The sequence below is a fragment of the Haliotis rufescens genome, unplaced genomic scaffold (genome assembly GCF_023055435.1).
Source record: "Haliotis rufescens isolate VD_foot unplaced genomic scaffold, xgHalRufe1.0.p SCAF_16, whole genome shotgun sequence".
Taxonomy (NCBI): Eukaryota; Metazoa; Mollusca; class Gastropoda; order Lepetellida; family Haliotidae; genus Haliotis; species Haliotis rufescens.
The window spans coordinates 10,002,904-10,019,841 of NW_025963846.1; the positions used below are offsets into that span (position 1 = coordinate 10,002,904).

General features: G+C 40.8%; 1 protein-coding gene across 1 annotated transcript; it reads right to left on the reverse strand.

Moving 5' to 3' along the window:
• Nucleotides 1-1,078: 1,078 nt before the first annotated feature.
• On the reverse strand, nucleotides 1,079-16,922 carry LOC124134557 (ankyrin-1-like). The gene is made up of 7 exons (XM_046499454.2): nucleotides 16,886-16,922; nucleotides 12,916-13,834; nucleotides 12,196-12,363; nucleotides 9,029-9,109; nucleotides 6,377-6,565; nucleotides 5,610-5,798; nucleotides 1,079-3,872 (listed from the first exon to the last, which is right to left on the reverse strand). The coding sequence occupies exons 2-7, from the start codon at nucleotides 13,823-13,825 to the stop codon at nucleotides 3,424-3,426; spliced, it is 1,986 nt and encodes a 661-aa protein (XP_046355410.2). The 5' UTR covers nucleotides 13,826-13,834; nucleotides 16,886-16,922; the 3' UTR covers nucleotides 1,079-3,423.
• Between the last annotated feature and the right edge of the window lie 16 nt (nucleotides 16,923-16,938).

Genomic DNA, 16,938 nt, shown 5'->3' on the forward strand with positions numbered 1-16,938 from the left:
AACTCTGATTTTCCAGCCTATTTCGGTAAGGGTGGAAACCTCGATTATCCTGGGTATATCTCAATTACATGAGGCTAAATACACTGGACCCATTTGACATAAAGCTTCGTTTCGGAAGTGATGTGACCAGCTCCATCTCTCTCATCACCAACTCAGTTTCTCTCACTCATGAGTGCATTTGATTGGATGGCTATTTTTAGCATCATGTAATTTGAATCCCAAAATGAAGCTGTTGTAGTGAATGGGTCTAGACAACATCTAGTCTCTGAAATGAACATATTTTACAGAAATAAATTACAGTTATAATATATAATAAAAAGGAGCCCAGAGATTTTCCTTATTTACTGCAGTAATCTAGACTTGCCAAACATTATATTATATACTTGCATGGGCTGTATTGGATATATTTGTACAATGGGTCCAAGGTAATTATCATGAAATGGATGTAACAATACACTGAATAGTTGAGGGTGTCTGCAGGTGTGAACAACTGTGATCTGTGCGTGAGTGAGTGAATATGGTTTCACACTACTTTATAAAATATCCCAGACATATCACGGTACACATTGTACCAACGAACTGCGTCAGTGTATGATCGAACAATTTACCCACGAGGCTACCCCAGCGCTCCTCAACCGTGTCATTCAAATAACATTAACCTGTTTCTGATTAACAGCAAAAGTCTTGTATTGTATATGGTGCACACATCTTAGTTTCCATTCACTCTTTGTTTGTATTGGCCATTCCGCAAAGCAGATATAGAACAAAGTTTGTAGAAACTAGGGCTGGGACGAGTCCAAAATTACAACCCGGGTACCCCCCCACCCCCCCCTATTACCCGACCCTACCCGGGTACCCACTGTAGGTCTAAGGAGATGTCTCAAAATGTCCGATTGGGAACATTTTAAGAATAGACCTAGCAAAACGTATTTAGATACATGTATTAAACAATCTGGTCATTCATACACTGAAGCTGAATTAAGTAATATCTTTATTCAACCATATAAAAAATCAGAAGGAATGGGTGCATAGTCACAAAGAAATGCGAACATTAGTGACTTGTAGTGTAACCATAGAGTTCTAGATAATTTTTGCCATTAAACAACATATCACGTGACTAACCACGGGTCCGGGTAGTCCTGTAGGTACCAGGGTCCTACTCAGTACCCACCAACCCCGGGTACCTGAGTTACCCGTCCCAGACCTAGTAGAAACTAATTCCTTTAAACAAAGATTTATGACAGTTGAAGTGCTTAGATTGTGTAGTCCATGCACACTAATGCATTACAAAAGTCATAGTGCTAAGATTGTTGGGCAGACAGTAGCACAAAGACTGGTGTTAGTCCTATACAACAGTGTTCAAAATACACAACAGTCTGAGATGGCCTGTTTTGCTGATGGGCCAGTATTAAAAAATTGCATCCCAGATGGGCGGAGTTGAAGTCACTAAGATGGCAGTCCACATGTTTATTGATTGTTATCTTCTGAGATCTAACATTACACAGTACTATTCTTATGTTTACTCTTTTGTTACTTTGGTTTGTTAGTCTAGAAACTTCTGAACTGGCAACATTGAATCTGGTCTTTTACCTTTGCACTGTTGCCATTCATTTGCTTCTTTTTCATGGATGTGTCATGTCAATGATTAGTACATTATCGTTTGAATGTTGTGGATTTACAGAGGACTGTAACATGACTTATCTACTAATGACCTCTATTTATCCCACTGAAGTCTTAAATATATGAAAATGCCTCTTGGATTGAAGCTAATTTCTGTTCATGTGTGTGAAAAGCAGGAATTATGACATGCTTTCATTTGACAATTCACTGCAAACTAAGTAAAGTCCTGATGAGCGTAGGCTGGATGCTGTTGGTCACAAAAGCTACCCTGCTTCCCATTAGTTGTGAGGAGAATGCTAGGCGTGTGATACGACACATATCACATCTGTTCATGCTGCATTACACATCACCAGTCATCTTGGTAGGATAAACATTTCATGAACAAGCTGTACTTCATATGGGTTGTCACCTTGACCTTCACAAGTAATAGGCTCTAACAAAAAATGTTAATCAAACATGCACACATATATACCCACACACGTACATACATAAAATGTTCTCATGGTGTATTCAGTTTGGTAGAACATTACAACAATTTACAACTGGTTAGTATTTTATTCCTAATGAATTTGCAAAACTGACAATGATCAATAAAATGAAAATATCTTCCTGTCCACACGACTAATTCTCAGTGGTCCTAATGTCAGTTCAAGAAATATTAATTCCTGGAAATCTGGCAAATATTATCAAAGTGAGATGACCACTGGCCACAAGTTCCCCCTTATAATGAGATGACCACTGGCCACTGGTTCCTCCCTATAATGAGATAATCACTGACCACCAGTTCCTCCTTATAATGAGATGACCACTGGCCACTGGTTCCTCCTTATAATGAGATGACCACTGGCCACTCCTTATAATGAGATGACCACTGGCCACTGGTTCCTCCTTATAATGAGATGACCACTGGCCACCAGTTCCTCCTTATAATGATATGACCACTGGCCACTGGTTCCTCCTTATAAAGAGATGACCACTGGCCACTGGTTCCTCCCTATAATGAGATGACCACTGGCCACCAGTTCCTCCTTATAATGAGATGACCACTGGCCACGGGTTCCTCCTTATAATGAGATGACCACTGACCACTGGTTCCTCCTTATAATGAGATGACCACTGGCCACTGGTTCCTCCTTATAATGAGATGACCACTGGCCACTGGTTCCTCCTTATAATGAGATGACCACAGACCACCAGTTCCTCCTTATAATGAGATGACCACTGGCCACTGGTTCCTCCTTATAATGAGATGACCACTGGCCATCAGTTCCTCTTTATAATGAGATGATCACTGGCCACTGGTTCCTCCTTATAATGAGATGACCACTGGCCATCAGTTCCTCTTTATAATGAGATGATCACTGGCCACTGGTTCCTCCTTATAATGAGATGACCACTGACCACTGGTTCCTCCTTATAATGAGATGACCACAGGCCACTGGTTCCTCCCTATCATGAGATAACTACTGACCACATTTATCTCCGAATAATAAGGAGGTAACCCACTCTCCAATATTAAAGAGACCATTGTAGTATGCACAGGCATAAACATTGTCTATCTGAGAGGTGACAAAGTAGACACAATTTATGGATGACAACTTATTTATTTACTGTAAAGGCGGTGTTTCAGTATAGATCCTTATACCGTTGTCAAGCAAGTATACTTTCCAGTAAATTAAGAAGTTGTTATCCAAAAATTGTGTCTACTTTGTCATCCGTCAACTTCTAAGTAATGCCTATCAAACAATTTATCTGAGGTGTGTTTGTGAGCTTGGCAGGCCTTCACTATTAGCGTGCACAACATCATGCTAGTAGCAGCACTCCGTTAATAATAGTTTCTGGCAGGGGAAGCTGACGGATTTTCCTACAATCATTATCAAAATGCCACCTGAGAAAGTGGCCACAACGTAGCTGCAGAGACAGGGGACTTCTGTATTTGGCAATGTCCAGCTTCATGTTGAGCTCAGTGAGGAACTCGGCCCACGACATCCCGTTGAGACTGAGTGAAGCATAGGGCTTGTAGACACCGAGACAGTGGGGGATATTCAGATAATCCTGGGGACAGAGTTCCGGAGACACTTCATAGAACGTCGGGCGGATGTAGGTGCCGGCAGCATGCAGGATATCACAGATTGCTGAGTTAGACTCGAGACATAGCGCCAGCTCCAACATGTTGCTGAAATGTCCAAACACAGGCGCGTTGAGGTTCTTTACATCTGCCAGGACAAGCTCACGGACAAGTGATGTCAGATCTGAAACACAACGGTATAGGAAGACATTTTGAAAATGTAGCTGTGTGTAAGTGGAGTATCATATCAAATATATCAACACGAGGTTTAAACTTTTATCAACGAGTGTTGATATATTTGATATCAAAAGATGCCAGGGTGAGATCTTATTTGTCATCCAAAATCATTCTTCCAACCTTTTCAGTTTATAAACATCAATTCCAGAATCGTGAGTGTAAAATGTACAGCTGACCAGCTTCAGCAGCTCAGTGAGTGAGTGAGTGAGTGAGTTGGGTTTAACATCGATTTTAACAGTATTACAGTTATATTGTGGCGTGTCAGCTTAATGTGGGTGGAAAGCCCGAAGTGATGCAGGTCTCAAACGTTTACCACTTCGGTTAAACCCACGAGCAAGGGTTTGGTGCTGACAAACTTAGAAACATAATCGGGGTGAACCGGGTTTCGAACCCACAATCATAGGTTTTTGGCATGCCCAAGGGACGCAACTGCACAGCGAGTCATGGCGCCTTAGACGACTGGGCCACCCGTGCCCCTTTAGCAGCTCAGAGAGTAGTGATGTAATTTGAATGTGATGTCACAATGGTCTGCAAATCATTGTGATGCAATTCATTGTAGTGTCTGACCCAAGTGATATCTTGTGTGGAAGCCAGTTTGGGATGATAAACTGCATATAATTTTACAATGCCTGAGTAATGGCCAAAAGTGACACTTTCGATGAGATCAGATTTCTGTGAGCACCTGTCAGAGTCACCATATCTGGGATCATTCATCCAAATTTACAGCTCTGTATGCTGTGTAGTTTTAGAAATGTCAAACATGTCTCAGCTGAGTGTTGTTCTCCCCCTTCTTAATTTTCTTTACAGTAATAGTCAAACATATTTAATCAACATGCTCACCGACAAAAGAAACGTGAAAACCATACATGTTGGTTAATATATGAAGAATTACTCATATTCATTTGATTGGTTCGATGCATAAATGAACATACTGTTATGTTGTGTGAACCGAGGCTCATGACCACATCACACATGAAGTCACAGATCCATGACTCAAGATGCAGGATTAGCATGTTGATTTTGGAAATCACGTGCAGCGTATTGTGATAAGAATAAAGACGCTCTGTTGTAACACTTGACTGATTGTTAGTTTTGTCATTAAGTGGTACACATTGGAAACGTCTCTTCTTTATGTACAACCTGTGAAGATCCAGGATAGAATAGGTCTTCAACAACTGATACTTGCTGTAAAAGGCGACTATGCTTGTCGCTAGAGTGAGTGAGTGAGTGAGTGAGTGAGTGAGTGAGTGAGTGAGGTTTTATGTCGCTTTTAGCAATATTCCAGCAATATCATGGTGGGGGACACCAAAAATGGCCTTCACACATTGTACCCATGTCAGGAATCGAACCTGGGTCTTCAGCATGACGAGTGAATGCTTTAACCACTAGGCTACCGACCACCCCTTGTCGTAAGTGGCAACTAACGGGATTGGGTGGTCAGGCTTGCTGACTTGGTTGATGCATGTCATCGATCCCAATTGCGTGGATCGATGCACATGATGTCAATCACTGGATTGTCTGATCCCAACTCAATTATATACAGATAGCCGTTACATAGCTGGAATATTGCTGAGTGAGGCACTACAAAAAAAAAAAAAAATCTTAATGTTTCTATGGTAAGCGTTTCTTTTGGCAGTGAGTGTATAACAAAGACAGATAATAGTGTTTGATGCGTTGAACTTACCATGACCTATTGCAAGAGCAAGTGGCGAGACACCATTGACAGTTGTCATGTTGATGTTGGCACCCTGACGGATAAGGAAACGGCCAACGACAGTATTCTTGTGCCGACATGCGCTCATCAGCGGTGTGTAGCCGATCTCATCCTGTACATCCAACTCGGCACCACTGTCTAGCAGAATCCTCGCACTCTCTGAAAATATACCAACATCCTTCTGTTAAGGTAGACCATTGAGGATGAGGGCCCTATAGCTCTCCTGCTTTAACACAGACTTATCACAGCAGTAGCTCCATGATTGCTTTATAGAATACAGAATGAAAATTGAAATCCACTGGGAAGAAAGATACACTTAATGACACAGGAATATCCTTTTCAAATGAGAAAAAAATGTATGCTTGGTCATTTTGGTACTCCTTACAACACAAAGTGTTTGGTAATAAACTCAAACTGAGTGAGTGAGTATGGTTTTACATTGCTTTTAGCAACATTCCAGCAATACCATGGTGGGTGACAAAACAAATGGACATTGTACCCATGTTGGGAATAGAACCTGGGTCTTTGGCATGATGAGATAGCGCTCTAACCACTAGGCTATCCCAACCCCCCTCAACCCATGAAATCCAACTGGCATAAAAGCATGTTTTATAACTATTAATAACATATGCTGATATCATCAACAACCCATTACCTATTGAATACATTAACATTTCCACAGATCCATGCTGACCTAGAGGCCAGCGAACCATGCCTCCATGTTAACCATTCCCTACCTTCAGATACTGCAAAGTGCATGGGTTGCTTCCCAATCCGGTTCCGACTGGAGATGTCAGCTTGATGCTGGATCAAACTGGTTACAGCTGGTAGGTTGTCATCAGCAACAGCTCGGTGTAGTGATGTACTCCCATCGCCGTGTCTGTGGTCAACTTTGGCTCCAGACTCAACCAGGATTTTGATGAATTCTAGGCCAAAATAAACTTGTAGTTACTCTTCCTGGTGACACAATAGTCAACCCTAGGAAGTCAGGTGAGAGTGCTGTGTTGACAGCTTACTGTAACTTATGTATCATTTAGTGTATTTAGTGTATTTTTCCAAAAAGACGGGAATTAGTACCTTATACGACATAATGAGCGCCCAGGGCGCTCTCAAAATTAGAAATAGGGGGCTCTTATTAGAATATTATTTTGGTGAAAAACAACAGAGTTGAAAGATCGTAGATTTCGTGTTTTTTTGCTGACAGCCTGAAATGTTTATATACGACAGATATATTTTTCCAGAATTTAATTTCTATAATTAAGGATGCATATAGCACACGTATTTCACACGAATAAATAAGTCTTGTGTACATTGAACAATCGGAAGGGTTGCAAATATTAGCAAATATCGCCGTGGGCGCTTATTAGAGCGGGGCGCTTATTACGTCGAATACGGTATATGTTAACAAGTGAATCAGTATATGCTACCAACTGTATCAGTATATGCTACCAACTGTATCAGTATATGCTACCAACTGTATCAGTATATGCTACCAACTGTATCAGTATATGTTCACAAGTGTATCAGTATGAGCTACCAACTGTATCAGTATATGCTACCAACTATATCAGTATATGCTACCAACTGTATCAATATATGCTAACAACTGTATCAGTATATTCTGACAAGTGTATATGTAATGGTAACAACTGTATCAATATATGTTCACAACTGTATCAGTATATTCGAAAAAGTGTATATGTAATGTTAACAAGTGTATCAGAATATGTTAACAAGTGTATCAAAATATGTTAACAAGTGTATCAGTATATGCTACCAACTGTATCAGTATATGCTACCAACTGTATCAGTATATGTTCACAAGTGTATCAGTATATGCTACCAACTGTATCAGTATATGCTACCAACTGTATCAGTATATGTTAACAAGTGTATCAGTATATGCTACCAACTGTATCAGTATATGCTACCAACTGTATCAGTATATGCTACCAACTGTATCAGTATATGTTAACAACTGTATCAGTATATGCTACCAACTGTATCAGTATATGCTACCAACTGTATCAGTATATGTTCACAAGTGTATCAGTATATGCTACCAACTGTATCAGTATATATTCACAAGTGTATCAGTATATGCTACCAACTGTATCAGTATATGCTACCAACTGTATCAGTATATATTCACAAGTGTATCAGTATATGCTACCAACTGTATCAGTATATGCTACCAACTGTATCAGTATATATTCACAAGTGTATCAGTATATTCTAACAAGTGTATCAGTATATGCTACCAACTGTATCAGTATATGCTACCAACTGTATCAGTATATATTCACAAGTGTATCAGTATATGCTACCAACTGTATCAGTATATGCTACCAACTGTATCAGTATATATTCACAAGTGTATCAGTATATGCTACCAACTGTATCAGTATATGCTACCAACTGTATCAGTATATATTCACAAGTGTATCAGTATATGCTACCAACTGTATCAGTATATGCTACCAACTGTATCAGTATATATTCACAAGTGTATCAGTATATGCTACCAACTGTATCAGTATATGCTACCAACTGTATCAGTATATATTCACAAGTGTATCAGTATATGCTACCAACTGTATCAGTATATGCTACCAACTGTATCAGTATATATTCACAAGTGTATCAGTATATGTTAACAAGTGTATCAGTATATGCTACCAACTGTATCAGTATATGCTACCAACTGTATCAGTATATATTCACAAGTGTATCAGTATATGCTACCAACTGTATCAGTATATGCTACCAACTGTATCAGTATATATTCACAAGTGTATCAGTATATGCTACCAACTGTATCAGTATATGCTACCAACTGTATCAGTATATATTCACAAGTGTATCAGTATATTCTAACAAGTGTATCAGTATATGCTACCAACTGTATCAGTATATGTTCACAACTGTATCAGTATATATTCACAAGTGTATCAGTATATGCTACCAACTGTATCAGTATATGTTCACAACTGTATCAGTATATATTCACAAGTGTATCAGTATATTCTAACAAGTGTATCAGTATATGCTACCAACTGTATCAGTATATGTTCACAACTGTATCAGTATATATTCACAAGTGTATCAGTATATGCTACCAACTGTATCAGTATATGTTCACAACTGTATCAGTATATTCTAACAAGTGTAAACGTAATGCTAACAACTGTATCAGTGTATGTTCACAAGTGTATCAGTATGTTAAGTGTAGTGTAGTGTAGTGTAGTGTAGTGTAGTGTAGTGTAGTGTAGTGTAGTGTAGTGTAGTGTAGTGTAGTGTAGTGTAGTGTAGTGTAGTGTAGTGTAGTGTAGTTTAGTGTAGTTTAGTGTAGTGTAGTGTATGTTAAGATGTGTATCAGCATTGTTTACCTTCAGGTGAGTCTCGTCTTGTAGACACGTAGCTGATTGGAGCATAGCCAAGGATGTCCACACTGTTGACACTGGCGCCATCTAGGACACAAACAAAGGCATTGTATGGACAGCCATATGCTGTTTGTATGCTTATTGTGTAAGAAGTGACCTTGACCGAAGTCATCAAACGATTTGCCAGGAAACGAATATTTATATGCTTATCCTATGAACGTCTTCCATTTTCTTTAGATCCAACATTGAAATGAGCTTAAACAAATGGGTCACTTACTGTAACCCTGTGACCTACACGACCTGATGATAAGATTACCCCTGCCACATCATTCTCTTCCTCTGAGCTAAACACGCCATAACAAGCGGTATGATCATTATACGTTAGTTGGACCTAACAGCATGCAATCAGGTATGACATCGTTACACGAACTGTTAAGTGAGTGAGTGAGTGAGTGAGTGAGTTGGGTTTAAAGCTGCTTTTAACAGTATTCCAGTTATATCACGGCGTGTCAGCTAAATGTGGGAGGAAAGCCCGAAGTGATGCAGGTCTCAGACTTTTACCACTTCGGTGAAACCCACGAGCACGGGTATGGTGCTGACAAACCTAGAAACATAATCGGGGCGAACCGGGATTTGAACCCACAATCATAGTTTTCTGGTGTGCCCAAGGGACGCAACTCTGCACAGCGAATCGCGGCGCGTTAGACGACTGGGACACCCGTGCCCCCGCGAACTGTTAAGAGCAATCTATACAGCATATGACTTATAATTGATCCGGATGGGGTCTCCAGCCAATTGATTCTACAAGACAGACCACCATCCCCACAGACAATAGGGTGCACCAGCTTGTCATCTCTTTTAATGCACTGTCAAAGCTATCAATAATGCCTGAGGGATTGAAGCATGCTAAGACAAGAATAGGAATGATTCTTTGCGATAAAATTTCAGCGAAGGCCCTGAAGAACCTTCCCATTCTGTAACATGGATTTCGCTAAGTAGTGCAGCAGTTGCAAGGGCCAGGAGAATGACGGTCTTGAAGGTGATCAACCCAATATCTTTGTCAACAAGAGGTTCAACTCTGCTGAAGTCAAATGACGGAAGATGACGTTGAGATCCCAAGTTGGCACCGAAGGACTGGTCCACCATCATGGATGACCAAATGAGGCACTGAAGCTCAGCATCTGTGGATAGAGTAGACTGTAAATGATGGAGGTAGTCAGCAATCTGTTGCAGAGAAGCAGGGGTGGGCTTGGTGAGCTTGACAGTTGGCCTCAAATGTTTTCCATTTAGTAGGGTCTTAGTAGTGGAATGGTGAGACTCTGTGATGGTCTTGGCAACTATCCTTGAATACCCTTTGGCGACACATGTAGATGCATCAGATGCAAAGATGAAGGGTATTGGGTGATGGGTCCAGCAGGTGGGAGTGAGGCTGTGGAAGTGGAAGAGATTGGAACCTTGCCAAGAGAGACTGAATCCACCAAGGAAGCTGGTAACAGGGATGCCTTAAATGGGTCATCCCACTGACATTGCTAAAGAACACCCAGACGTCGAAGGGATGTGATCGATCCTGCTGATGTGTGAGGAGGCCCAAGATGGTCATGATCTTTCCCTGAATCATCACAACAAATCCTCTAATAAAAGCCTCTCCAGAAGACTTAGTGTGGGAAATCGAAGTAGAAAGAGTCTCAGTTGCCGAGAGGACAGTAGAAATCATAGGGAGTGTCCGCCGAAAGTGTTATGATGTCTGCAGAACCGGCGGAGGGAACAGCGAAGCAAGACAGACGATCAGCTATAGTGCTGGAGCTTTATTGGAGCTAAAGTTTATCCAATAAAGGATCAAAATTCTGAGGGGACGACATGGGTGGTCTCCATAATTGCTGTACCTAGAATGATCCCAAGCGATCATCCTGTCGATGAATATTATAATCACTGGAGAGTTGACGAACCCTGAGCCAAGTCTGTATAATCATCCTCTGAATCATGATGAACAGGAGTGGTATGTGATGAATCAGCAGTGTCCTTGCGAAAGCATCGATCCCCCAATAGTTGATCCCGAGAGGGCCGATCCTGAGTGTGACCTGGCGAACCTTGCAAACGTCCAATGTTACTTGTTGTTCCGACAGAGGCAGGGACCCAGATGCATCAGGAACGGACTGTTTAACAGGCACAGTAGGGACGACGTCTGTAAGGAAGCTGTAAGAAACGCAGTCACCAATAGAGCAGGCAAGATGAATTCCGGAGGCGGTTTGGCCACAGCATCGGAGGAGGTTGACAACTTGCTTAGTCAACTGTTTAGATTTCTTAATGGAAGATGACCCATGTACTGAGTCCCTAGATTTCCTGTCTGTGGCACTTGCGTAGGTAAATGTTGAAGGATTATTCCATGAGATGGGGACACAGGGAACAGCGCTTGTTAGTATTGCAAGGGCCATGACAGTTACAGCATACGTTGTGAGGGTGGCAGCATAGGTCCGAAGTGGAGAAGGTATGTCTTCAGTCAAGACATGTCAGGTGATTTTTATGTTCTTTACTCATCTTCTCTCAGACTTTAACATAAAGTCAATACGAGGTCTGAGGGAAATCCAGCATAGAACAAGGGCAAAAGTGAGCGTGGCTCACTAAGTGTGTCAACTAGTGTGTCAACTAGTGTGTCAGTAGTTTCAAATTAAATAATGGATAGGGTTAGGGTTTGAAAAATTCATAAAAAATGGAAAATTAATAAAAACATTTTATTTTTTTTGACTGCACCCCTCCATATGACACAGATTATATGTACTAAGTTTGAGATGAATCCACTGAATAGTTTAAGAGAAATTGCGCAGACAAAGTTTTCGGACGGACGGACGGATTGACGGACGGAGGGAACAGAACCTTGGTATAACTATATACCCCCGACCTTTTAGGTCGGGGGTACAAAAAACGTATCCTCGAGCTCTCAGTGCACGTCTCCAGTGTGGTGATGAGATAGAGAATGATGTGGTAGGGGTAATCACATGATCAGGTCATGCAGTTCGCTATACATTGGATATATTCACTACAAAGAAGTGAAACTTTGTCCAAGCGCGTTTCCACATAGGATTGAAAGAAGAAGTAAGAAATACATAACGTGACATAGGGTAAATTTAAAAATATAGTGGGCTGTAAATCAGAATTTGATTGAAATTGAAACTCACTTTGTAAGAGTGCGGTGACAAGTTCGACAGAGCTCTTCTGCGCGGCGGAGATGATGATGCTGTAGTAGGGGGGCTGGGGGATGTTGGGGTTAGCGCCGGCATTTAGCAGCAGTCTTGTGATGTCAATGTTGTTTGCCTTCACAACAGCCTGAGACAGGGGTGTGTTTGCTGCAATAAGACCAATCTAGACATACAGAGAGAATGAATACATGTGCATGATGTGTATACACTATAATCAGAAAACAGATTGAATCTGATTTTTTTTTATGAATACGATACATTGCGCAAAAAATCGTATCAAGGCTTAAATGCCCCTTCCTTTCATTTCTGCGACATATCTCTCTCTCTCTCTCTCTCTCACTGCACTCAAAAATATCTCATTTGCTTACATCTTCAAGCTTTATGACTCATAAAAATGTTAATTGGATACATTGCAATATGTGTCACAATACAGATGTTTGGTGAAACCCACGAGCATGGGTATGGTGCTGACAAACCTAGAAACATAATCAGGGCGAACTAGGATTTGAACACAGGATCATAGATTTCTGGCATGCTCAAGGAACACAACTCTGCACAGGACACATTTCAAAGCTGGCAGTAATTGAAAGAACATGTAGAGAATCTTTTGTTTTGTTTTTAAACATTCTAGGATAAAGTCACATACACAAAAGTAAGTTTGTTAATGGTCTGTTGTTTCTGTGTGTAAACACCACCCACCAAAGTTGTCCAGCTGGTTCACGTCCTGTCCGAGATCAAGCAGGTAGTGGACGACGTTGGCATGCCCAGCCTTCGCTGCGGAGTGGAGGAGATACTTCCGTCCCTGAGGGTGACACCGCCGCCCACATTTATGCTCCATGAGAATCTTCAGCACACCAAGGTGACCGCGATGACATGCGATGTGGAAGGGGGAGTGGGTGTTGGAGTTGACGCAGCACACAGGCTCTCTCTTCGTCCGGAGTGCATCAAGGAACAGCTTCACGACCTCCCCACTTCCATACTTGGCTGCGATATGTACAGGGGTGTTTCCATCCTTATCTCGGCCAGCTAGGGACACATTTCTGTCCAGTAATAATTTCACAAGTTCATAATTAACTGGGTCATCTACAGCAAAGAGGAGCAGTGACTGCTGTCGAAACTGCTCATATGCTTCACAACGTTCCAGATACACGGATCCTCCTGCATCTAACAGAATATGCAGCAGTGCCAGCTGTCCCAGGACACAGGCGACGCCCAACACTTCCCCCTTGTCATCACTACACAAAGCAGGGTCATGCTTCAGCAGCTCCCTCAGCATGTGAGGGTCATCGGTTAATAGAGGGAGAGACAAAATGGAGAATTTTGTATCATGTGACAATTTGTCAATGAGTCTGTTTTCATGTGAAATGTATGATATAGCATGTCTTATCTGAAACCTGCTCATGGAGACACCCGATGCCAGCAGTGTTTGAAGGAGTTCCACATTTCCATTGATGATGGCCAGATGTATGGGGCATAAGCCTTCATGAACATAATCAAGGGTGCTTTTAGCACAGTTTGTATTTGTGTCTGTAGAGGGTTTGAGGAGCAGCTTTATTGTATCAGCATCATTGGTTCGGACAGCTTCCCACAGAATGTAGCCAGGTTCCATTGCTACAGTCTGCAGAAAAAAACATGGCAAAGATTAGTATCCTCCACACAAACCAAGCTAACATCGACTTTTAAAACCACATTAAACAGTATTTCAGTCTATCATTTTGTGTGTGATCTTGATGACAGAGGAGCTCCTAAAATGATACATGTCTTAGATGTTTAGCACTTTGGTGAAACCCACAAGCATGTATACATGATACTAACAAACCTAGATACATAATCATGCCTAACAATGTTTAAAAACCATAGGTTTCTGGCATGCTTAAGGGACATAACTCTGCACAACTAATTGAGTCGCCTTGATAACTGCAGCAACTGTGACCACGTCCACAAGGAGAATGAGTTGTTTTAGATCTCACAGAATTTGAGCAACATCACGGCAGTGATAGGGGTGGTTGGGTAGGCTAATAGTTAAGGCATTTGTTCATAACGCTAAAGACCTGCTTCAGTTCCCCACATTGGAATAATGTTTGAAGCCCATTTCTGGTGTTATTGTTAGTGTTAGCAGCAGCATTTACAGTCTAAGGAAGATAACTATTGTTACCGGAATTCATAACAAATATAAACTAGGACTGAAACGATATCCCGGGACACCAATGCATCGCGATTCACTCCATACGATGAGGTGCTGGATTTGTGAGGTGCTGTATCTCAATTTTTCACTACATTTTTTTTAAAACTTTTATCACAGATACTTTTAATTGGTTTTAAATGAATTTCAAATTTGAACCGAGCCATAAAAACGTACGTACGTACGTCTTCGAAAATACAGCGGCTAAGCTCGCTTTGTATATCAGCAGCAGTTCAAGCTTTCTGATTGGCTGTGCGGTCTCTAACATGTCGAAGAAAGCCATTACAGGGAAATGGCAGATGATTCATTAAGTTAAAATACTCATTACAATATATATTTTATGCCTTGTGAACATTCATTCACTTTCATTTAATTTTTCATTTTAATAAACTAAATTTAATTCATTTATCTCTTGTCTTCTATTGTCACTATGTGTATCATAGAATTGCGATGTAAGTATCAAGATACGCATCATATCATGACCTAGGTGTATTTTTGCAGCCCTAATATAAAAACTGTCAGTGAGTTGGAGAATTTCTAATGTTGCTAACATCAAATAAACATGTCGTGTTTCAAACTAGCTGTGACCAAATGACAATGATGGATACCAACAACATGACAATTGTAGACACCGACAAATCATATGACAATGATGGATACCGACAACCACATGACAACTGGGGACACTGCACGACCATATGACAACAGTGGAAGCCTGCCAACCATGTGACAATGTTGAGGCATGCAGACATTTTGAGATTTAGCCTACACACCTTGAAAATGACAGAATCAAGTCTGTGACGATAGTCTCTCTCTATTAGATTGGGCAGAGGCCTACTCTACCAGGCACATTTACATTGGATCTTGGGGATATTGATATGGACTGTAACTCCTCCAAACCATCTAATCTTGGACCAGCAACAAAAGTTCAAATTAAAAAATGGAACAGGTTATCAATCATGAAAGAACATATAATATGTAATTTGCCTCAATAAGAACAAAAAGCTTTTTGGCAGAATAAGAGCCAAATAAAATGGGGAATGGGTGGTCAGGATGTTTGACCTGGTTGAAAGAAAGTCATTCGGACCTAACAATTTATATTACTGGCCATGCCTTCAAAAGTGAATGTGATTAAAAGTGATTGAAAGTTGCACCTCGACCTTCTTTCAGCTGTGATACCATTGCATTGCAGGTGAGGGGAAATGGGGTTTAATCTTGTGTTCAAGATTATTGCACTTATATAGCAAAATACATACCGACCAGGCCTTGTTTTATCCCCTTTATGAATGCCAGGAAGTCTAACAACAAGTACCATAATCTTTCAACCTCTGTTGGTATTCAACGGGTTATAGCGAAAATGGCACCTCAGCAAAACGTCACCGGGTGAATACGGCACCGATTGGTGAAAACGGCACCTCGAATCAAGCGAAAACAGCACCTTATTTTTTTATTATTGTAAAATAAAACAAGTAAGAAATTAGCCCCTCCAATTTACTCGCAGACTCACAGACTCTGATTTGGAGGCGCAGTTAACTTATTGTGAAAACACTATACGCTTTGAAGTTTTAAGTACCTTTACTCAATTTAAGCTGAAACTGTATTTAGACGCCTAACATGCTGCTGTCAGATCACAATTATTCATAATGGCTTTTCGATGTGTTGCATGCGAGAAGAATGTCAGAAAAAATCTACATGCTGTATCCTGTGATAACTGTGACCAGTGGACCCATGGTGTATGTGGAACCAGACTTTCTGTGGCCCGTTATAGAGAAATTTGCCGGACTGAAGAAGACGTTATTGTTATTAAAAATAGAGGCGCCATTTTCGCCCGACACATAGTAGCCGTTTTCGCAAAATGCGGGGCCTGTTTCGACAGAGAAATTGGTGACGTTTTACTGAGGTGCCGTTTTAGCCTGCACCTGTATTCAACATATGGGGAATCGAACCATACACTTTCTGCTATCCGGGCAAACACTCTATCCACTAGCCCACGGAGACGGTCCATTGCATTTTAACGATGATGAGTGACATCATACTCATTCATAGCACTACGTTTTGTCATCAATGGAATGTCACTGCTGGATGAAAATGAACATTTTTGTCTATTTGTCTTATAGTACAAGTGTCTCAATTCTATATAGAAATCATTTTGTTTTCTTATAGATCATAAAAATATGGTTATCATATAGAAAAAGATAAAAGCTTTTTATGATACGTGTATGTTAAGCTTTTAACGTACGAAAATGTTAGTACGGTATTGCACAATGGTATAAAATACACACCATGTCAAGTCTATGCCAGACGAGCCCTGTGAAACAAGGACTGAGTGGCTAAATCAATTTTCACAATCCAAATCTATTGCATTCATAGCAATTACATTTTCTCAAACATGTTACCTCAGAAACAGAAAAATGACATGATCATCATATGAATATCCCAATACTGTCACGATTTTCGCTAATGTAAACAAGCTTGTATTTTATTTACTTCTTGTTCAGTCGACAGCTGATCCGGAAGTGAAAGCTCGAAAGTACCGGAAC